We start from the raw sequence: 24712 nt of genomic DNA on the forward strand, positions 1-24712 counted from the left end.
ATGTTGACAATGCTTACAAAATGCTGAAATTGTTCCCCCAGTTTTTTGATAGTCTGAATTTGCATATAAAGAAGTCCAGTATTTTAAGTGCTGAATGGATATTTGTTCTCCCAAAAACATGTATTCAACATATTGTGTAACAAAAACCTAACATTCCTGATAGGTTACAGATTAACATTTATCCTCAGAAGTACTTCCAGAAAAATCTTACCAGACACAAACTGTGTAATAGAGGATAATTCCATTTGGCTCCAGGGGAGGTTTCCATGACAACTTCACAGTGACACCCAACAACTGTTTTACAGAGAGGGCTTGTGGAGGAGAACTTGGAGCTGTGAAATGGGAGAATAGGACACATCTTGTTAAACAGGTAGGATCAGTGGGATACACAGCATCTTTGAATAGGCTTTGAATTATTTGTGATAGAAAGTTAACCTTGTACCACACTGGTACAGTATCCATCAGCTAATGTTAAGGCACAGCTTCTTTTCCTTTTTCTGACAGATGATAAAAGAAGATTTTGCATGGTGTTGTTAGAACATCTGTTTCTGTGATTCAATGGAAAAAGTACTTCATGAGAAAACAGAGCAATGGCTAGGTCACAGTGATTCACCTACTGCCCAAGTACATTGCTGGAATTTTTTTTCCCTTCTTATAAAAGCAAGAGCTTTATAGATATGAACACATGTAAAATACAGAATAATAGTTCCCCTGAGGAAAAAAAGGTGCTGTAAAGAATTATACAAAGCGCCAAAAGGTGGAAAAGTGTATAAGAATGGCATTGAGAGATGATAAAATTGTGGGATAGTAGACAGCAGTAAAATCTATTCACTCCATCAAACAGAGACCACATTCATAGATTTAACATGCCACAAGGGGAAATGAAAACATAGGCATTGACTGAGATCCTTAAAATTAATTTTAAGATGATCCCTAGATGACACCATACCCTGACTCTGAAGGGAAATATCGTAAATAAATGAAAATGTTAGACTACTTTTGACTTTGTTCTCAGGTTCTTATTAATTTTACTGAGGACAAATAACTAATGTATGCATAAATAATACTGCTTTATTATCAGCATGTTATTGAGAAATGAATCTTTATCTGCATCTTGATTCATGGATTTATGCATCACTATGAAGTAATATTAGAATTACATTTGTTTTTCGCAAATTAAACCAAAGAGCATCATGCACTAAAAATTCAGGTCATAGCTGTAGTCATGCATGAAAATTGAAAATATGAGCATAACTATTAGCAAATCTATGAAACATTTGGTCTGAACCTTAGAACACTGTGTTCCTGCGAATATGGAACATGTGGTGTATTATAAATATTGTTGTTTTTCACTTCTTGTTCCTTTCACTATCTAGAAAGTTGGCATAAAAGTTTTATAACTCCTTCTATTATAGAAAAAACTATTTTATATTTTTCATTAAAAAAGGTTCACTGCATTCAGTGAGTGTATTTACTGGTGAAAAATGTTGACAGCTGTATTTTGTGTTTTACTTGTTATATTATCCTCAGTGACTATACAACAAAAGATCTGTCATATGGTGAATGTCATCTTTTTGACGTGTGTAGTTAATTCTACAATTCTTATTCGGATAATTTCTTTTTTTTTTTTTTTTTTTGCTAAAGAACAGAAACTACATTGGTCTAAATAAAAATAATCTCTGCTAAAAAAAAAGATTTATCCATTCTAGCTCTTTTCAATCTGTTCCAGCAAAATAACTCTTGAGCAAAGTTGTTTTACTGACAGTGTGGCTGGTGAGTTGCTTGTCTCAATGCCCTCCTGAAGTAAAGGAGCCTTTTCCAACATGTGACTCACAGCACCTAAGTTAAGATTTTTGCTATGATTTTTGTTTTCAGGATTCCCTTGCAGAAACTCAAAAGGTGACCAATGATAACTTTGCACCACAAGCATTGTGTACTGAAAGTACAAGTATAATTTTAAGGTTCCTCTGCTGGTTTTACACCCACTGTAAAAATTAGCAGGGTTTGCAACAACTGTGTTCTACCCTCAGCCTGCACACGCCCCAGCTCAAATTGGAAGTCCAGTTCTACGGATGATGGACCTTGGGCATTTTCATATTATTAATAATTTCATAGCTATCTATGTGTACCTGTACATGCATCTGCTTAGAATAATACAAGAAACCCCACAGAAATGTCCCTGGACCATCCCAACTGCCTTTTTGTGGTTTTCCCTTTCCCCAGCTCTCACATGACTGAAAAACCAAATACAATAATTCTACCATGTCATGTATTAAATTAAAATAGTATGAGTAAATTAAGATACTTCAGATTCATGAGATATTGGTAAGATCAAAAGTCCATGTGCAGCAATTGCAACCTTTCATACAGCTTGCACTGATAAATATATTGGTAGATAGATGGATAGATAGATAAATATCTTTGTCTGTAGATATGTAGGTACAGATAGAAATTGAGAGCTATAACTGCCAACAAAAGTGCATAAGACTTAAAAATACCTGACATGAAGTTTAAGAGTAAATTAAGAATGCAGGTAGAAAATGATGCACTGAAACTTCTGTTCTGACTTACCATCTTCATCAGTTAGTATATGCAGAGGTGAACTACGAACGCCCTCTCCCATTGTGGTACTAGCAGACACTTCTACAGTATATTCTGTATATTTACTTAAATCTAAACAACAAAAAAAGAATAATTCAATAAAACAACCATTCAATGGACCAAATTAGTTTTTCAATGGACTGTAAGTATTTTTGGAGTGATGAATAAGCCTATTACACTGATCTGTGTAATTATAGACTGAAATAAGCATTGGGAAAGCTTGGAACACCAAAAGCTTGGCAAAAGAAGGGGCAAAGCCGTAATTACCAGCTTATACTTCATATTCCTAGAATGCTTTGCAGTTTGTCCTTGGCTGTAGTCTGAAAACGTAGCAGTGAGGGTACTGAGCTCCCAGCATTAATTGCTGTGCCACACCTCAGCAATAATGACAGAACTTAGGAAAAGATTCAAAGGTGAGTGGAAAAGGAATTTTTTTATCCAGAAAAAGATCAGAAAGATATGCAGGTGTCTTGAGGGTTTCCTTTGTTACAATGATATTGAAGTTCCTTGTACTTTAAACATCTAAAGTACAATAAGATTTATGTTAGACTCTACCACCCAAAGCCCATTTCATCACATTATGACAGGACATAAGTTATTTTTCAGGACAGGGAGCAAAAAACTTTCTGTAAGGGCAAGAAGGCTCAGGTCCAACAAATAAACTAATACATCTTTGTCTGTTGCGCACTTCCCAAAAATCTCACTTGCCCTAAGTTCCAGATCATTATATACTGGCCTGCAATACATAGGGTCAGAACGGTAGTGTTTATAACTCTTTGCTCAGTCCCATTAGTCCTCATGAGATATATTGTGTAGGTCTGTATGATTCCATTGGGAATGGATGGTGGAAAAAATGATAATTCAATTTCCGTGGATGAGATGTTCCTATAGGTTATGGTTTCTGGTGCAGAAGCAGGAACTAGAAGAAAAAAATTATAGAATATCTCGGTCAGTTTCATTGATTTGGAAAGAATTCTTATAAAAAGGTTTCAATTAAACATATTGTAAATATTTGGATTTATATCCTATTTTTTTATGAAATACATTTTAAAAGAGGCTGAATTTAAAGAACTTAGACGCACACAGTACCAACAAGGTCATTAAAAAAAATTATAGAAGTCATCTTAATTCATCTTCATCGCTGTCATGGCTGTGCTTGGCCACGGTCCCACTGATCCTGTCCCTGCCTGGCATGGCAGCCCAGCCTCAGCTTGGGTCCCCCACTGCAGGCATGCCCCACTGGCACTTGGCTCTGTCTGGCTTGGTTACTGTCACTGAATCTGTGAACTAACTTTCCTGGCTTGACCTCCGACCTGCTGCATCAGCAGGAGGTGTTTGGCACTCCAGACTGGCCCTGACTGCCGTGCCTTGCCTGCTCCATGTGCTTTGCAGTAGAGTGGTGAGACAAGTCCTGGCTAGTGAGGCCTCTGCTCAGCTGGCCCAGGGACCCCTGGGCTCTTGGTTCCCCATCCCTTACCAAGCACCTGGCCTTGCTCTTTTGCTTTGTATAGAAAAGAGAAAAATGAGATTCAAACTCACTGCCTGGCAAAGTAAGGAAATACTTTTACAATTATTGAAACTTATCTCCTGGACATCAAACGTTATCATAAAGCAACTTCTTGTAAAAATTTTCATTTTTTAAAAAGTACTCACCAGTTTCAGAAGTTCTGACCAGAAGCGGAAAAGATGACTGATTCCCATAGCCAAGTCTGGTGAATGCTCTTACTGAGATGTTGTAGAGAGTATATGGCTTCATTTCACTTAGTGATATACTTGTAGATGAGGCATTTTTGATAAAAAAATCGTTGGAATCACTGTACAGAACTTCATAGTGAGTTATGAGACCATTAGGCTGCTCAGGTGGTAACCATCTCAGATTTATTTCTGTTGCAGTTATATTTATTAATTCTAAGTTTTGAGGTGGGGAACCTGGTTCTGTAACACAGAAATCAGAAAAAAACCTTTTCAAATAATAGAATACAGAGCTGACATCATAAACCTATTGGATCCTGGCATTGGATCCTAACTGCAACAAAAGAGCTATGCTCATTTTCTCAATCTCCTTCTCAAAGCCTTTCCACCTTTTACCTTAGTTAATTTTGATATGTCTCTTTTTTACCCATAAAACTGGGCATCTTTTTGCATTATGACACTTTAGCTTTTCTGGAATTTCTTTTCTCATCGACTTCTAAATCTATCTGAAACTGCACTTATTAAAAAAAAAAATTCTCCTCTCTACCGGTGTCATGCAGACTGGTCCTTCAAATCCTCTCATTGTCTTCCTCATATTCAGTTCTTTAAACTTGCATTAATGTTCTCTGCTTTCTTTATAAATAGCCACCCTCAGTACTTCAACTATTGAACCAAGAAAGGGCCTGCAAGCACAGTAACTAAATTCCATTTAGAGAACCCTGTGTAAATCTTGCACACTCTGGTGTGAAGGTCATGCACAAAGAAAGTCCAGCTCCAGGGTGGTATGTGGCTAAATCTATTGGCAATGTATGAGCTCATGTGACTCCTGTGAGCTAATAAGGCATGGAAGTGTTGAAGAAGTGAGTGGGCTGCACTTATGAATAAAATCAGCTCTGAATGTCAACTTTGATTCCTCTGAAGGCTTCACCACTTTACCCCTAAAATAATCTGTAAAATCAAGATAAAAATATACTACCTACTCAGGATCATAGGATTCCGTTTGTGTATGCATTTGAAGATATTTCAGAATTCATTATGAATTTCTTTTTTTGCCTAAAAGGTCCTACAAATCACTTTCATTCCTGATTTCTGAGCACATGAAAGTATTAACTGTAACAGATCACTGCTCTCTGGATGGCAAGACTGCTCACATGAATATTTCCCATGTGAAGAAGCTTAATTTTTAATTTAAATGTATTTTGCCATTTATCTGGCATGGTAAAATATTTAAATGCAACAGCCTAGTTTCTTCCATCCTAATGTAAGTTATCTAAGACAGTTGTAGTGAATCTTTTATTTGGAGGCATCTCTCCTTTCCAGAGTCAAACAAATATCTGTTTCTAGGCTAAAATTAGGACACATGAATCTCAGCCTGAATTACTTCAGGAAAGTTAAACAACAAGAAGGAGAAGATAATTATGGATAGCCTTAAAAAAAGGCAAGAGAAGGAGAAGATAAACAATTATGGATAGCCTTAAAAAAAGGCAAGAATTCTTGGTGGGTTTCTCACTAGTTTCCTCAAGCCTTGCACAGCTCTTTTATGAATGAATGAACAGTTGGCTGTTGGCTCTGAAGAGAGAAACTTTACTAGAAAAAAATTCTTTAACACTCACAAGCAAGGGATTGTAAGCTTTCAGAGAGAAAAATACTTATATAAGCAATTTTCTTTTCTTGTGACATGCTTTTCCTCTGTAAAAATACTAAAAGCATTTGAGAATGTAATTTTTTAAAAGATGTGCCACTATTTTAAGATTCACCATTTAATCGGATATTTTGTGTGGTTATTCAAGTCACCTAAGCTTCATAAATACGCATTATTTTTAGCCCTGTAGTTCTTTTTTCTCCTTTATTGACACTCAATTATTTTTCTTCTATCATAGTACATTTGAAAATGAGAGAGATAACAATTGGGCAATCACCCTCTGCATTACTTCAGTAAACCTGGAAATAACTGCTGAAACCAGTGAAAATACAAACTTGATGCAAACAAGAAAAGACTAACGTTCATGGCTCTGCTCTGCAAATCAAATTCCCATGTTTTCTTTGCAGAAGCCAATGACAACTCCAGCTCTTGCCCCAGTGCCTTCATGTGTTGAAACTGCCTTGCAAGTAAGAAAGGAAGATTCAAAAATCTTTATAATGTAGTATTATACGTGACATTAAAATTATTGAGAAGTGTTAAAATTATTAAAACCTATACAAAAAACAACTGCTTATTATATTCAGCATTAAAAAAAATCTTCACTTTATCAGCATCTTTGCCTACAAATATAAATATGGTCTCTGAATTGTTGAAATGCCCACATGCTTCAAAACCAACCTAATTTATGCATGATAACAAAAAGAAAAAGAAGATAAAATGTAAGCATAAAGATTATTATTTAGATGGGTGCTAGGGACATATTATTTTGAGAGAGCGAGGCTCGGCTTTGCAGCTTTCCCTCCATTTGTCTATCACATTTGAAATTAGTTGATTGTAGGCCATGCCGCAGCTTTCGCTATTATTTTTTTAGCACTTACCTAAAATGGTCTGGATGAAGTCACTGACTGACAGAAGACTAATAATTTCAACATTGGTTTTATCTATACACTTTGTTCCCCCATTTTTGTATGTGCTAGTCTTCTTTTTTAACAAACACAAACTTCAGTACAGAAAATAAATCATCATTGCAAACAGTGTATTACCGTCCTCAGGGGTTCGCACAAACACCTCATTCTCTTCAGACAAAGCACTTTCTCCAACTGCGGTAGAGGCTGTGACTCTCATTTTATAATCTGTGTACTTTTTTAAACCTGAAAAGATTAATTTAAAATATCTTGACTCAACTTCATAAACAAGACTGTTGACTTCTTTTGCCATAAGTACTTATAAAACTATAGTACTAGATACTGTTCTGAGAGTTTTTTATGCACCCTAAAAGAATATGTACAATACTGTTTATTTGGTGACAGTCAAACAAGCATGCAGTTAAATCAGCAGATTTTGAAGTCAACTAGCTTCAACTGGGTAAAGAGCTTAAAGAATTGGTCAAGGACATCAAAGGATGAATATATGAACATCCAAATGTGGGGGTTTCATCTGTATGCAGTTTTCTGATTAACATCAATGGTTAAATGAAACTCCATTAGGAATGTGTTTGCTTCAATTACTATAAAAATTGCCACCTTAAAATAAGAAAATTTTTATTAATGTCAGAAAAATACTGTGAAAAAAATTCAAATCTGAAAAAGACTTGAAAACTGAGGAATATTTTCCTATGGGAAAAAAGGAGACTGAGGCAAATATTCCAAAGAGAAATCCATTTCACAGATTTGTACCATTTGTACCATTGAAAAAATTACTGTTTATTTTAACCAGCCCTCTTCTCCCATCTCACATACCCTACATATTCCTCCATAGCAGACGAGTCCCAACCTTGTTTTTACTTGCAGTTTTGTTTTGTGTGACATGGGTGAATGTGTGAGATTTGATCCACATATATTTCAAATGACTGCATTATATAAAATTGGAAAAATAAGTTTGTAAAATGTACTTGCAAGTTTATTTTTTTTAAATCGAATGACACTGTACCTGTCATAAGCAAGCTGTTGTTTGAAGTTGTTTCATGAAATGTTCTTTTTGTATCCAGTTCCATGGCATAAACAGTATAATGAATGATTTTCCCATTAGGATTTGCAGGAGGATCCCAATACAGCAAGACAGATGAGGAGCTAATATTCTTGTAAAATATATTTTGTACTGAGCTTGGGACTTAAACAAAAACACAAGAACATACAGTAAGTGAATAAATCAGTAAAAAAAATCTAAACATTCAGTGGAATAAGTCATGTATGTCAACTTTGGTAATACCAGATACAATTTACCTTGTTCACTTGTCCTGACTGTTAGAACTGATGGTGGTCCTTCTCCAACAGCAGTGAAAGCAGACACACTAATTGTGTAATCTGTGAAAGGTGTGAGGCCCTTTATAACATATGACAGCTCTTCAGCCAAAATGTTGTTATATTGATTGTCTATGAGTAAATAGAGAGAAATAGCTGCTTACTCACAAAGTCATTTTATTTCCTATGCATTCTAAACTCACTTTGGCATGGGAACCCTATTTTATTCCCAAAGAATTAATTTATATGTCAATTATATAAATAAAAAGAAAAAAGTCTGCATTCAACCTTTTAACTCCCTAAAAAAGAATCCCTTTTCATGTGTACAATAGATAAATTGGCCTAGGTGAAAGAATGAAAGAGCAACAAGTAGAATTGTGAGGGTTTGTGAGTACTTTTGTACGAGGTCTAATCTCTCCAGTGATTTCAGAACAACGGCTCCTAGACTGATGGAGCTTTTGAGGGGTTTTAAATATTTTTAATCAAGAAAGACAAATTCAATCTTCCTTGCCCTCTCAATGGTGCTAGAACAACAATACTTGGAAAGGCTGCCTTCACAGATCCCTTCACGCTGGTATTTTTACCAGAAGAGTTGTGGTCAGTAGAATGATGAAGCCATGCATGCCCACAAAGAGAGTTTGGTGCACTCAAAATAAAGTTCAAAGTCAGCCACAATCCAACTGTGTTAGCCAAAACCATCTGCTATAAAACAGTCATTATGCCAGTGCAACATGAAAAGGTGTGGGCACTTCACATACCTGAATATCAGGCTCAGAATTCAGTGAGAAGGGCATTAAAATGAAGGCATTGAAAAAAACATCAGGCCCTGTTGAAAATTTGGCTGTCAACAGCTTTAACTACTATAATAACTCCTATAAAACAATACTTAGATGGTAGTTCACAACAGACACGGGCTGAAATAAATTTTCAGCAGCACAGACATCTTTTAGCAACTCAATACCTCAAACTGAATGAGGCTATAAAAAGAAGATTTACATATAAAATGCTGTACATTTCCTGTGTATGACAAAGAAGATTCTTCAGGATTAACATAGCACAGAAAATACCCACTGTCATTTAAAATAAAGGATTAAATTTTGGTTTTAGATACTGGTGCATATAGATGAATTCAGTGACTTAATTAAGTAATTTTTTAAAAAACAAAACCTATGTTTCTTCCCACTGTTCAAAACACTGTAAAAAATTCGAGTGATATTTGAAATCCCTGCCTGTCAGTTGAGGGCTGCTTAATGATTTGTAAATATCCATACTTGGTATAGAAACAGTGGTCCATTGATAATACAGAACAAGTGTACTCACTAACGACATCACCATGTCATGGGGTCATCTCCACCTGTTTGTAACCCATACAGCAAAGTTGTAACTTTCTGACCTATTTACCTTCACTGACATTTGAAAACCTATTAGTCAAAAGGCTTAGAAAAATCAAGGTCTCTGAAGGGCTTGGAGATATGTTAATCCCTGACAATCACACCTGCTTTGGCAACTGTAATAACTGATTGTCTATGCAGCTTGGCTGATGGCTCTCGGGTGCTCCTTTCCCTAGGAAGAAGGTCAGCTGGGTGACAAGGGGCTAGTTCCTGCCTGTGTGGCATTCCCATTTGCTTCAGAAGGTTATTTGCTAGTAAAAAAATCTGACTCCAGCAAATGACCCATTTATAATTTGCTTGAACCATGTGCTAAAGATCATATCTGGGACAGTGATGGGGGTCTTTCAGCACAAAGAAGCAGATAGAAAAATACTCTAAAATATCTTACCCAAAGCAGAATGTAATTCTATAGCTCCATTTATACCAGGCAAATTATCACCAGGTACACTTGTAAATATTACTGGGGAAGCTGTCTGGATGTTGGAAAACATTTCAGCTGAACCTTCATATAAATCATTGTCTGCTTCCATTGAATTCCAAGGGAGAGAAGGAGGTTTGATATTTTCATTTATTGCATATGGTTCCAAGGAATCAATCAGATACTATAAATTAAAAATAAAAAAAGGAATCACAAACCTAGTCATCATTAAATTATATCATTAAATTTATATATAATATAGAAATTATACTTGTATGTTTGTACATGCATGTAAATACTATATAAATTTTGGCATACAAACATTACTGATCATTAGAATAATTTTTAAAATATAAGCTTTGTCATAAAAATGTTCAGCTGCCAGTAGCCCACAACATTTCCTTCTGGTTATTGTTTAATCAAACACCACCATTTTTTTTTAAACAATTCTTAAAATACATATATTAATATTAATGTGGCAATTTTAAAGTAAGGCCTTTAATTTTACAGCTATAATTTTAGAGCTATATTGAATAGATACACATTTGAACTTGGGAGATTTTATTTGTACTATCTCCTGAAAGAAGGCAGCAGGCATTGAAGAGGACTTCAGATGGCCCTTCCAGTCCCTCAAGAAAAGGATTAGCAGGCTGACTAAATCTCTGAGAAGCAATAAGAGGAGAGGGAGAAAACCAGAAGCTGATTAAATAAAGGGGAGAGAAAAATAAGGGTGTATATATGAGAAAAGGGAGAGCGTAGGGGAGGTAAAGTGATATAGGGGCCCGTAGGACAGAAGATGCAAAGAAAAAATGTTGGAAAGGGATGGCAGCAGATATAAGTGGAGCAAGAACAACCAAGAGAGGAGAAACACAAGCAGAAAAGAGAGAGAGGCTAGAGCATAGGTACAAAATGGTGTGTTAGTACCAGATCTTCATGCCCCTTCAAAATCTGGGACCAAATCCAGGACTCAAGCATCTCTGAATTGTTCTGCTTTGTTTCTGGAACACTCCCCACTCACATATATGGCCCACCTCATTGCCAGAAAGACATGTTTTTACAGTGATGTAACTAATACACATTAGTCCTTTCCCTATGGACTCTGGGCAGAGAAAGGGCAAAGCCACATTTTTACTCCTTTACAAGAGGTACATTAGGCACAGGCACAGACAGAGCATCAATCTCACCTAAGTACCAAGAGGTAAAAACTGTGTATGATTCATCTTCACCAGCATTTTCTAGCAAAATACTAGGCCACATGGAAATACTTTTTGGTTCTGAGGATTTTCCACACATAAGACAACAGCTTTTTATTGCTACTGGTTTTTGGGTACCATTAGCACAGTAGGTCTGTCAGTTCAAGCCCTGTAGCTGCTCTAAGCTGTGGTCAATGCAGTTCTAGACAAAGTAAGGCTGTTTATTATTTGCTTTGTTTTTTAATTAGAAAATTACATTGTATAAATTATAATAAAGCAGCAATGATACCCTACTAAGAACTCAAAAATTGGGAAATTCCATCACCAAAACATTTTTATGCAGACTATAATTTTTTGTGTCTGGACTGTGATACAATCTTTAATTGCAGAGTTATATTCTTTCTTTTTCCAAGGATGCTTGCCTGGTTTAATGAATGGATCCTTATCCTAACTTTTTTCCCCTTGCTCCTTATTTAACATTTGACTCCAGGGCTCTATTTAATGTATATCATTCAACTTGAAAGTGAACTCCTTCCTTGAGCCCTACATCAAAAACTTAGATCCAGATCCAGTGAAAGACATCACTGCCTGAAAAAATAAGGAATTATGCAGACTTTGGGCACCTGTTTCCAAAATTCATCCAAAAAGCCCTACCCAGAAAGAATTAAATCCTGAGCTGAATGTTTGCCAGGGGTCTACAGTTCTGTGCTGCATACTCAGAGCTGCTCTAAGCACATATAGCACACCAGCACCCAAAATCCAGAAGCTTGACTGATTGACAGCCTAAGTCCCCTCAGAGATACGATCCCATAGGTGTGCACAGATATCCTTAGTACACAACCACAGCATGGAGCTAAGCATGTAGGATCACACACGTGAATTTAAGGATACAAAAGGAGGCAGAGATGTCTAAGCCTGTCTGCCTTGCTAGTAAAACACTTAGCTAGCTTTTGGACACTTCTGCTGAATTCACAGGGTCTGTACCCACGTCTCCTAGAGGCTTGACTGAGTGGCTGTGTATAAATCTAGGCATCCAATTCTTTACTCTTTACAGTCCGGCTGCAAAGAACTCAAGCACTGTGGGCTGTGGCTTCCTGCCTTCAGCAGCTGGATCATTTTACCAGAATGATTTAATTTTTCATGTTGTGGAAACAGTATTATTGGAACCTTTAGAAAGCCAGTCAGAGAAAGAGAGTGGACTGAGGAAGATGGCTTTTAAAAAAATTGACAACTTATCTGTGGGAGCTAACTCATTCTACAAATGTCAGATAAGGCAGACAGCAAATTTAATCTAACATATATTAAAAAATATAAAATAATACCTTATTTTTATCTCCAAGAATAGTGTTTTCCAGAGTGGCAAGTGTTGCCTGCACATGTACTTTAACTCTGTACTGGGTAATGATTCCATTTGGTTGTTGTGGCTTTCTCCAAGTAATTTTTATATATGTCGCTTCCACTTCTGCTAGTTGTAAATCTGATACAGCGCCTGGGACTAAATATTCAAGAAGAAATTTCAGTTCATCAAACACTTGTGATTATTACAAGGTTTTTCAGCACTGTATACAAAGTACAATAGACAATCCAATTTCACATCCTTATCTTTTGAGTTGACCCTGTGCAGGGTAGAGACTTACTTCACATGTTTTCTTAGCAAACAAGTTACAGTTCGAAAAATATGCAGACTTTTTTAAACACATAAGACAGGTATGAATATGGTTAGAGACTAAGATGATGTAAACCAGGATTGCTCTACTGAGGTCTACTTGGTTGGAATCAAGCAGACCTTTGCTATTTTCCTATATGGACTCTTAAGTATTCTTGAAAATACTTAAGTATTCTTGAAAATAAAAGGTTAACTCTAAAATAATCAAAGCCATAGAAGAATGAAGTAAAAAAGCTGTGGAAAAAAAATTAATGTGATACAGTTTGTTAAGCTCCCTTTTACAAAAGGTTTATATAATTTTATTTAGGTTTATGCAATTTTATTTATATTATATATGTGTGTGAATATATATATATGTAATATTTATAAGTTTATATAAATTTCATTAAAATTTCAGTCTTAATTATATTGTAACTTCCATAGGACCACCAGAGGTGAAATACATTTATATTCAATAGGATGATATTCAGATTTTATACAAAAAGAATTTTTTTTTCCTAATACACATCAATACCAGGCATTTTTGAAATTACTTGTATAAGGAGGAGTTTTAGATTTGGCATTAAAATAAGACACTCTGTGTTATGCTAAAAGTACCCCAAATCCATGAAAATTCCCTATGGCTTCTGTCAGTGCATCTCAACAAAAGATGAGCACCTGTATTCAGGTAGGTCATCTCTGGAAATTGTCTCTGAGAGTTGCCTGAAGAAGATCATTCAGGAAAGAATATGATAAATAAATAAAGATAGGCTTTCCTCCCAGTGTTACACCTTGACAACAAACATTGCCAGCAATCCCTGAGGCAGAGATTTTCTAAATTTTTGTCGTGCAGCACAAAAGACAGAAATAACCATCTTGAAACTGCCTCTATTACACACCAACTCTCAATTTTTCCTCCTTTCATCCTCAAATGCTGACCAAGAATCCTGCACAATCTCACATATATGTGAGATAAATCTGCATTTCAGCGCAGACAAGGATTCTAACCTGGTGAGTTGGCCATTTGGGACCACAATTCCACAGGACTGAGGGCTCAGAGGCAGAACCAGCCACCTGGCTGTACTGGGACAAGCCCTCCATGTGGGGCCTGCCTCGCTGCTGAGGGGGGCTCTATCGCAGACGGGGCCTTGGATTTGGTGAGGATGAGTCACAGGAGAGGCTTCATAAGGAGCAGGGTGCTGAACGAGCCAGCGGGGGAATCTGCACTGTGCTTTCTTTTCCTCTTGCTGCCATCTAACGGGGCAGAGGGGGCCCTGCAACTTAATTACTGTACCTGAAATCAACTAGTTCTGTTAAAAAGACACTACATTTCTTTCACAATCTCTGAAGGCTTTTGATAGCGGATAAATGTACTGAAAGAATATGAACTTGAAAAAAGAAAAAGGTGTAATAATATTCAGCTGATTTATTTTCTTTTCATCTCTTGTAGGACTCTTACATCTTGCAAAGTACCTTTAAGGCTCTGAAGGGAAAACTGAAAGCCTTCATCATGTTCAATCCATTTGTTTTGCCTCTCTGTGCTTACTTACCATCTGCAGGAGTAAAAACTGTGAGGTTGGTCTTTGGCCCCACCCCAGCGCTCGTCTCAGCGCTGACGAAGACGTCGTATGCTGTAAACGGCACAAGGTTACTAAACACGAACTTCAGGTCTTTTGTACTGTTATCTAGAACATGACCTGGAATTAAAAACAAAGAGATTTTAGGTCTAAAAGAGAAACAGTCCATGACTACTTTCTGGTATGATGAACAAATGAAAGGACAAATTTGTTCAGGGAAAGGCTAATCAAGAATCAACTTTAGTGGAATAATGCTGAATATATGGGGAATAAAACAACAAACCAACCAGACAACCAAACAAGCCACTTCAAGGAGGTGTGAGTTTTAAGAGTAAGAGATTTTTAAAAATGTATCTTACTTTTCCTGTGTGGTCCCATAAAAACATTAAAATACAGCTTATGCTTATGTCTTACTTAACTACAGACAGTTCTATAATTTCTGTATCTATATATGTCTGAGTTTAAAAAAAATGCAAAAACGTCAAAACAGATTTAAAGAGTTGATTGCATACTGCATGAGAATGAACATTCTCGAGAAATCTTTAACAAAAACAGAAAAAAGTAAAGATTTAGATATATAAGCACAGCAATTCAGCTGTGCTTAACCTGCGCATCTCCTGAAAAATTGAGGAGAAGTTGATTTTATCCATTCCTAGGAATATCTAATGTGAATTTAACTTTATACTCTTCCTTGTGATGGACTGACTTTTATCTTAAAATTAATCTACAAACCATTAAAACATATAATAGTAATAAAGGTATCTATAACACTGCTTTTGACTATCCATTTTTGATTGGCAGGCCCAGAAGAATGTGTAAAGAAATAATCACAAAAAAATAAAAAGAAATGGTAACATCAAGTCTGACTTACCAGATGGTCCATACAGCTCAACTCTGTAACTGAATTTCCCTGTTACAATGGTTGGTGGGTCCCACATTACTGAGAAAGACTTTGCTGTGATGTTGCTCTTGGCAAAATTCTGTGGTGGGTCTTCTGGAACTTAAACAATATTGGAAAAAGTCTTTGAACATAAAATACTTTATATTGGGATGTCCAAGAACCCCATAACAGACAACTCATTTTAAACATAAACATGAAATATTCTGAAGGGAAGCCATAAAAGCATACCATTAAAATTACTTAATTTATGATTTAAGGTAATTCTCAGGGAAGGTATCAAGAGAGTTGATAGTATGGAAATAATCTCTAAAAGGCAAAGGTGAAAAATAAACTGGAAAATAGCTCTTAAATCATTAGAAGAGAAACTGACCAAAATTTCATTAACCCTAGAGAGAGCAGCAAACTAAGGCTATTGAAATTCTATCAAAGCAATTCAACTGAACATTTTTAGGAGGAAATAAAATTCCTTTTTATCTGAACAGTGCTATCTATTTTGTATGTATGAAAGGGAACTGAGTAACATCAAATCATGTCAAGCAAAAGAATGATGTATTAGCAAACAGAAAGCCAGAATACCATTCCTCTGGAATGCCTTTTTTGTATAGCTCTGCTAACAGTGCTCCCACTACCTAAGCCATTATAAAAGTGCTGCTCATGGACCATTGCTTCCAATTCCAGCTTCTCAGTGCATTGCAAGTAATCAAAAATCAACTTCACCAGGTGCTTGAAGATTTCTTCAGCACTGAACAACTTTCTGCAATAGGTGCAGATTGGCAACAAAAGTACAGGAGTTTTCTTCATTATTGCTTATTTCTCAACAAAGGCAAAGAAGCTTAAAGTGCATTTCTATGTACACAAAACACATCCTTTAACAATATGATGCCTGACAGCTATGACCCTTCATCTTTATTTTCAATTCTTCTACCATTATTCTATTACTAGCAGTTCTTAAATTGTCCTCAGTTTTTCATAAAATTTGATCTGTTCTGAGTTTCTTGGTATCTTTGACTTCTAACAACAAGTGAACTCTCACTCACTGTACATTATTATATACATAAATATATATGCATTTTCAATTGTTTCCATCAGGTAAAATTAAGTAATCAATCATGAAAATACAAAAGCATGATACAGAAAAAGACAGATTAGGACAGAAGTAACTTGCAGCAGAAAGAAGTTTTTCACACAAATCTGAGAACTTTATTGCCATTTTAGAGCCATATGTATTTAACATACCTGATTCTGGTGTCCGGACAATTGCACTGTCAATGTAGCCTGCTTCAGTGGTAACTGCAGACACTTCAAAAAGATAGGTGGTGTATGGCCTGAGGTTAGTTACAACAAAGCTGATTGGTTCACTCCAAACAGAGCTCATCTGACTTGCTGCCTCTGTACTTGGTGTCACTGTAGTCTGTGAAAGACTTGTGGATTTCCCAAAAGTAGTTGAAGGAGTGGTAGTACTCCACAAAAAAGATTCACTCTTATCCTAAAAGTAAAAGTAAGAAACATAATAAGGTGCATCTATAACCAATAATTGTAAATAAATGTAGGCTTAAAAAAAGGCTGACCATCTTTGAAAAAAATTACCCTGAACTGGTTCTCCTTTTTGTACTTCAGTTTCCAAATTTAGGCAGACTGTGCTAGTGCATCCTGTTAAGTGATAGTGTTATAATTTCCTGCCTTATTCAAGATCTCAAATCTGACTGAACAGAAGCATCTCTCTAGGATTCATTTAATTATTCCCAGTTTCCGTTTTCAGCATTCAGTCTGTCTCTTGAAAAAACATTCCCTAGCAAGGTCCTTTTGCATCACATATATGTTGTATATGTGTATGTGCACACACATGCATAACATACATATATGCACACATCATGGATAAAACCAGACAGGAGTTTCTTAATCCATTGTGTCAGGAGGCAACTCTGAAAAGTTGCTAGGCATTGTGGTGACCAATGCTTATGGTTCAGTAGATGGCAGCCTGCCTTCTCAGAGCTGAATTAAAACAGCCTGGTGTTAGGAAGCTTTGCAATGCCTAAAATGATCTTTCAAATAAAAACTGAAACCAAATTTATGTTAACTTATGTAATTTAAAACTGCACTTTTCATTAAAGCACTCAGTGTAAGAAATTTTTTAAAAAGTCAAAGGAAAAAAAAGTTTGGTTACGTGACATTTTGACATTTCAGTAACTGCTAAACTGTGCTCAAAGTAAGAAGGAAAAAGAGAAAAAAAATTCTAGAAGAGAGAATTTTCTTCAAGAAATTCCAAAAGGATACAATGGTTACAGGTCTGAATTCAACAATAAGAACAATTCAGACTGCAACCCTATTTTTGAAAATCACTCTGCCAATCATGTTCAGCTTTTATTTTGGTATAAGAAGTATTTTAAAAATATTAAAATGTGCGACACAGATTAAAGCATACTTCTAAAATACAAAAATGTCACACTATATCAAAAATATCATACTATATTGAAAATAAGATATTAACAATACTATATGTCTTCACTGACCAGAAAAATCCATGTGTGTTCTTGTTTTTTTCTAACTGAATTGCATGTAAAATACAAAGATAAAAAATGGAAAGATGAAAACCACAGAAATTTTCTATTTCATTATTTTCTGTTAAAAGGATGCCAAACTTAACCTTTCATAACATTTTTACTTTGATTAAATTGAACTTTTCAAGCAAAAGTATTCCATTTAAACTACTTTGAACAGAAAGGTTTTTCTTCATCCATCTTATCCTGTCTTGGGACTAAATCTGTAAGGTTTTTGAATCTTTCTAAAAAGCAAGCCTCCACATTTTTATGTCTCAAATTTTAAATGTAAAACTATATTCTGTGGGCTGTGTCTATTTCTGATTTAGAAGGTTTGTAGCACTTACATTACATTCTGGTAACCTCCCAGACAGAAGGTCCTCTACTTTAACCAAGACATCTTTCACTACAATTCCACTTCTTGCATGTTTCACACTAATCTTGAAACTAGTTATCTTTCCATTTGGTTGCCGAGGGAGAAACCAGATCAGATTTACAGCTGAAGAATTTAAAGCTTCAACTGTGAGGTTCACTACTTTACCTGGAGCTTGAAAACAAAACAAACAAAAGCAGTGAGACAAACTTTTCTTCTCAACACTGAAAAGCAGCAAATTCTTCTCTTTTTTTAATGCCATTTCTAGCTTCCAAATTCTGAAGCAAACACATAAAAAACATTTAAAAAACACATGCAATGTAGCTGATATACAACCAGATATTTTTCAATCTGGTTTAAGTGAGAAATATAAGTATTTCAGTCACATTATATATGTAATAATTGGCTTGGTCAACTTAGAAATTTTCTTCTTAGAAGAAAGTCATCTACTGTCCCAGAAGTAGAAAAAAATTGCTGTATTTTTTTTTCTGGTTAACACCATTTGATAACACTGTGTGTTTTATTTCACTTTACCTGTGTCATCTTTTCTGCTGCACATAGCTTTAAGTAACTCAATTAATTTGGAATATTCACTATTACTGCATAAATGCTGCTCTTTGTATCAGTGATAGTCTCTGTGGCCTTTTTCAGAGCATCAGTACTAATCACAGCACAAAGGAATGAGATGCAGCATCTAAATCAGATTTTACATGCTATTTTACATGCTGAAATCTCCTGGGAATTAGAGCCCTGTGGCCATGTCTTAATGCTGCCTACATGTGGCAGAGTCAGCAGCAGGTTCGGCAATAGCTGTCTTACTACCAAGGAGAAAAGGCTTTTCACAGTCTTTTTAAAAAAGGCATTCCACAATTACAGACCTTCCACAGGTGAATAGAGACAGCTCCTCCAAGCCTCATATTTAGTGCTTTCAGTCCTGCTAAATCTCTTCCACATCTTTCACCTCTTTTCCCCTCCTCCCAAAATTCAACCTTTATATTTAAATAATTTTATCTTCTGGCTAACTTTCTCACTTTAAATTTCCCATCTTTATGTTGATTAAGATATTTAGCTTTCCTTAGCCATCAAAGCAAGAATTAGAACAAAAAAAAGGTGAGAAAGTAAAAGTATAAATGTTATACCAATGACACATAACTCACCAATAATTTGAAGAAACCTTTCAATTACATTTATAGTAAAGCATTTTAGGTTTAATAAAAATGTAGACAGAAATGCTTCCAAAAATAAAAATCTTATGTTCTCATATGGAGAAATGCCAGTGCTGTCCTCTTTCAAACAGGAGTAAATAATAAAGCTCACAGAAATAAGGTTTTTTACCAGCAATAATACACAAATAGTAAAGAATAATGATATCACATAGATCCATGTGACAAGTTTACCACTCCTCCTTATATTGGGTTCATAAATTATTGCATTATTTGTTCAGAGTGATGATTTCTGCCATTAATTAAATTATCTCACTCTGCAGTTTGCACAGGAAGAGAAAGCAGCCTAAACCCAGATGGGCAGTCACTGCCTTGGCAACACAAGCTCTGCATTCCATTGAGACTGGTTCACAGGTGCACTGGTGCAAGCTCATCAGCCAAGGCACAACTGCTCCTGGAGCACGAGCGAGACCACAAACACTAAATTAGTAAAGATTGTGCAAACTCAGACGATGTGTTTTAATCTTCAAAACCACCAAATCAAATTTTCATTTCAGATTTTTTTTACCTTCAGAATCAATGCATAAAAATTTAATAAGAGACATCCTGTGCTGAAGTTCTTAGAACCCATTACTAAACAAATACAGATTGACTCAGCAGACAATGGCAGAGCTGATCCCACAACAAAGTCTGTCTCCTAGAACTGTTGCAGGCAACAGCAGATGGATCCACTTGATAGGTAGTTCTGCTCTGCTATGACCTTGCTTTCTGGAAGCTGCCTACCTAGAAACTGGCATAGGAAAACTCCAAGAAAAGCAGACTTTGTGTACAACAAACATCCCGATGGGGACACCCTAAATGCCGTTGTTAGCAAATAGACCTAAATGAAACTTTGTCACTGAGTGACAGAATAAGAATAAGGATTTTGTTCTAAATGCATTGGAATTTGTTCAAGTATGAAATTCATCATGGAAATTTATTTGAACAAATTAGAGCAAATGTAATCAAAATAATTAACAGCTTTATTAAATTTACCACTTTCTGCGGTCTGGAAAAGGAAAGGATCGCTAAACACTCCAATACCAGCACTGTTCTCAGCAGCAACCTACAGAAAAAACCAGAAAGGACCCACATTAGAAAATCTACAGTATATACTGTCTCAGGGAATATGAAAATCCTAAGGATACACAGAGATACAACTTTTAGCTTTTAAACTATAAATATACAGATGAACATGCCCTTTATAGTTGTGGTGTATAATTTATACTCAATGTTTAAATGTAAAAAAATAAAAGGGAAAAAGTATGCAACAGCATAAGAAATTGAGAAAACCACATGTGAATATCCACACATGAAAAGAGGATCCCTATCTTATTAGCCCCTGTTTTATGCAAAAATCCACAACAAGAATAACATCAGTAACACTCCTTTTTCTTACCACAATACACTTCAGATTCTGCATTTCTATTATATTTACTATAACTTAAAGGGGTAAAAAGGAGAATAAGCTACCTTTTATTTCTCTGTTTCCTGTAGGCTAGTGAGAGGAACTTTCCTCGAAACAGAACCCCAAGGTAAGCATGACTTTTTGCAGAAAGGTAGGGAGAGTGTAGATGTACTTTATGATGGAAATGCTTCAGTGCTCACAATCATGGATAAGTCTTCCCACAGAAAAGCAATGTATCAAAACTTCGGTAAAATTTATGGAGATGAACGAAACAACAATGCCATTTGCTCTGCAATCTAGGTAGGGTTTGTTGACAATTCAACTCAGTGATGGGCCATGGCATCCAGTACTTAGGAAGAAAGAGGAAGGAAGTCTAACTACTTTTTTTGAAAATAAGTAAAAGGGACAACAAAAGGTAAACATGAGTAAAATTCCAACAGTGATGGTGAGAGGTGTGGGAAAGAAGAAGCAAAGTGAAAAGCCCTCCAGCAAGATTATAGCTGGCAATGTAAGGCAACAAGTCTGTGGCCCTGGGGTTTAGGGAGCTGACAGTGCAGACTGTGGGGAAGGCAGGGTGAGAAGGGGTGGGTGTGAAAAAAAATAAGTGTGGATCACTGTAGAAGTGACAGACAGCACACAGAGGGTAGCAAAGGACAAAAGAAAACAGAAGGCCTCAGGCCAGAAAGGAAAACTTGCTCTAATCACTTCTTGGCACTAAACAGTGTGCTTTTCAAACACTGTAAAGATTAAACAAAAGGATAAAGCTACAACAGACAAACACAGCAAAGGAATACAAGGTAGCATCAAAGACAATCTAGGATGACAACAACAACCTGTGTCACTGGCTAGCTCCTTCCTAAGCCACACAAACACATGCACACCCACTTCACGGCTACAGCCAACCCTACCTACTTGTGCTTCACAGGGACAATCTTGAAACATCCTTAGAAATTGATGAAGTAATTGCAATAGCTGAGGAAATTGACTGGAGATTTTCAGGGGTTGACATGTAGTCAGGAAATTCTTACAGTATTTAAATTACACCATATAAATCTTAAACTACATCCTCACCTAAACATTGTTTTAATTACCTCATCTCAAGGCAGCTCTTGTAGAAAGAGGTCAGAAACAAAACTAACATTAAGACAGACATGGAAACCCCTACCTCATATGTACAGCTTCAAGGCAACAGAATGGAATGAAGCAAATCAACACATATTTTCATTAAATTCTTGGTATTGAAAAGAGGAACCTCTCCAAGGTTCTTATGAAAGAGTAAAGCAGACAAATAATTGCTTGGCAAATACTGCCAAGAGAGAAGTTAATTTCTGCCCATCTGCAGTCATCTATTGTTGAAGACTTCAGAGATGGATCAGGAGTGCCTAATCTCAGTGCAAAAAAGTTCTATATATGGAAGACATGCTTTTTTGGATCTGGCTGAGATGATTTAGTAACCTACACATAACATGCAAAGCACACCAGTAATTTCAAAGATTAAATCTCAATGAAGAAAGAGAAGGATTTAGATGTGCCCAAAAATTCTACCCTTTGCTTTTATGTTTTACCACATAATGCCATCTATTAATTCAAATATCAGTAGAAGCAGGTACATTTCATTGCAAGTTTGACTGGGACATTTTTAAGTGGATTTTAAAAACACAACTCAAATAAACTCAAATAAACAGATATCTGGCAAATATATTTTGTTATATGACAACAGTAAATAACATGGTCCCTCAGAAAACTCTACAGGAAACTACTATAAACTCACACAATTTACAATAAATCAGAATTCAAAATACTGAGAGGTGTTTGTAAAGCCTTTACCATAATTTCATAAGTTGTTCCAGGGTTAAGACTGGTGAGAAGAACTTCCAAACTATCTGGCTTTGTTGTGACCTGTGTATAAACTGTTTGCATCCATGGGCAGACTTCTTTATACTTAACAATATAGGATAGAATTCTCCCATTTGGATAGAGGGGTGTGTTCCATGACAGCAAAATCCCAGCAGAACCCACTCGTTCACCTGCAACGAACACAGGTGGCCCAGGATCTAAAAAAAAATTTTAAAAAAATTATATATGTGTGCACACACACATACATATGCACACACACAAGCACACACATGTAAACCAATTTTTAATTAAGATTCATGAGAGTGGAGACACATTCACAGAAATTAAAGCATTTGCCAGCATAACCTCATAAAAATACTGAAAACTGATGTACTTCTGAATAAAAATCTTTTTTTCTTGCTAGAGTCCTGTTAGAAATTATTAGGTCAATTTTGGAACACCAGAAACATTATTCTGTAAGAATGTAAAAAATGTATTGGTCAAGAACTTTGTTAAAAAACAGAGTTTAATGCCAATTTAACATATGACATATTCTAGCACTCAATTAAAGTGTACTCTCTTAAAAAGCACATCTGCTTTAGCTACATTTTGTTGGAAATAGCTCTGAACATTTCTTTATGTACTACTATAGGTATAAATCAGAGTCTGGATATTATTACCTGACACAATAGAAAATTTTTCAAAAGTTTGTAAATTTTTAAGCTCTCATAGAGCACTTCCAATTCAGTGTATTTTTAAATAATAAAGAAGATGAAAAATTTTAATGAATGCTCAAAATTGATTATAATATCTTGGACATTACTGTGCACATAACAAACATAAGAAAGCATTGTTTAAAAAATGAACAAAATTTCATCAGTCATTTTTAACTCACTTGTCACATTTGTTGTCACAGTTCTACTTGCAGGTGAACTATAGACTGACGAAGAAACTGCAGAAACTGTAACATTGTATGTTGTTCCAGGAAGAGTATTGGAAAAATCAGCCTGAAATAGGACATAATTTTGTTTAAGCCTTTTATGAAGAATCACAAAAACGAGCCCCTTTTTCCTCGAAAAAACCCCAAAACAAACAAACAGAAAATATCCCTACAAAAAAAAAAGCACAAAAAAACCACAGGAAATTTTGAGCAATTCATAACTAAATTTCTACATATGTTAGATAGAGTATTTTGCTGTCAACTACCCTTCATAAGATGTGTGCAACATTCAATATTGAAGAACAATAAAATTAATAGTTAATTTTATCCCAGAGTCTCCTATCAATGTATCTATAGAGGTTTTTCTGTATTATCATTATCAAAGTAAATGTGAAGCATTATAAAACTCCTTTTTGAAAGAATGAACAAAAACCAAAGCCTGAAAAACCAGTTTTTGACCCTTAAACTAGCCCATCCTTTTCAGTAAACATGATTATTAACTTTTTTAGCAAGAAATTGTATAAAATACCTGTGTCTTTGCAGTTCCAATGAAAAACAAAAGCAAAACATCCAGAACAACCATTATTTCTGTTAATATTATATGTTCCAGAGAGCAGAATCAAAAAGTGCTCCTATATCTTTTTGATGGCTTAGCAGTGAAATGTTGCCTGCATTAATGATTTAAGCAGAGATCTTCCCGGCAAGTACACAATTAATGAGTCTGTACTACTCAATAGCTCTGCCCTTCCCTTGTTAAACTATTCATGAATCCTTGGATGACGGTCTGTGTCCTTCTAGTAGGCTTTAAAAAAACAGTAAGTTCACTACCTGTTGTTAGGTAGCAAACTGTGGGTGCTGAAATTTGCTCCTATCCCACCAACTTTTCATTAATACTTTCACATTCATATATGCATTAAACAGCTAAGGAGGAAAGCCTGAATTCCTCATCAGCACAGCACTTAAGGAAAAGCCAGCCCTGGAAGTCCTGTAATAAAAGCACTTACTTGATACTCCCTAGCTCCCAGATCTAGGATAACAACAGACGCATGATCAGGAACGAGAGCCACATGAAATCTGTCTACAAGTCCATACGGTAGTCTCCAATACAGTGAAAAA

General features: G+C 35.7%; 1 protein-coding gene across 1 annotated transcript in view; it reads right to left on the bottom strand.

Moving 5' to 3' along the window:
- PTPRQ (protein tyrosine phosphatase receptor type Q) overlaps positions 1-24179 on the bottom strand; it is a 99796-nt gene extending 75617 nt beyond the window's left edge. Inside the window, exons 1-17 of the mRNA XM_005419270.2 lie at positions 24126-24179; positions 23552-23663; positions 22648-22874; positions 20409-20478; positions 18185-18384; positions 16537-16786; positions 15271-15399; positions 14373-14519; positions 12500-12672; positions 9955-10168; positions 8158-8307; positions 7865-8044; positions 6979-7086; positions 4255-4536; positions 3338-3520; positions 2572-2673; positions 212-332 (exon numbers count right to left, since the gene is read on the bottom strand). Of these exons, the coding sequence (XP_005419327.1) occupies positions 212-332; positions 2572-2673; positions 3338-3520; positions 4255-4536; positions 6979-7086; positions 7865-8044; positions 8158-8307; positions 9955-10168; positions 12500-12672; positions 14373-14519; positions 15271-15399; positions 16537-16786; positions 18185-18384; positions 20409-20478; positions 22648-22874; positions 23552-23663; positions 24126-24179 (2702 nt within the window). The remainder of the gene's footprint in view (positions 1-211; positions 333-2571; positions 2674-3337; positions 3521-4254; positions 4537-6978; positions 7087-7864; positions 8045-8157; positions 8308-9954; positions 10169-12499; positions 12673-14372; positions 14520-15270; positions 15400-16536; positions 16787-18184; positions 18385-20408; positions 20479-22647; positions 22875-23551; positions 23664-24125) is intronic.
- Positions 24180-24712: the final 533 nt, after the last annotated feature.

The sequence above is a fragment of the Geospiza fortis genome, unplaced genomic scaffold (genome assembly GCF_000277835.1).
Source record: "Geospiza fortis unplaced genomic scaffold, GeoFor_1.0 scaffold166, whole genome shotgun sequence".
Classification (NCBI taxonomy): domain Eukaryota; kingdom Metazoa; phylum Chordata; class Aves; order Passeriformes; family Thraupidae; genus Geospiza; species Geospiza fortis.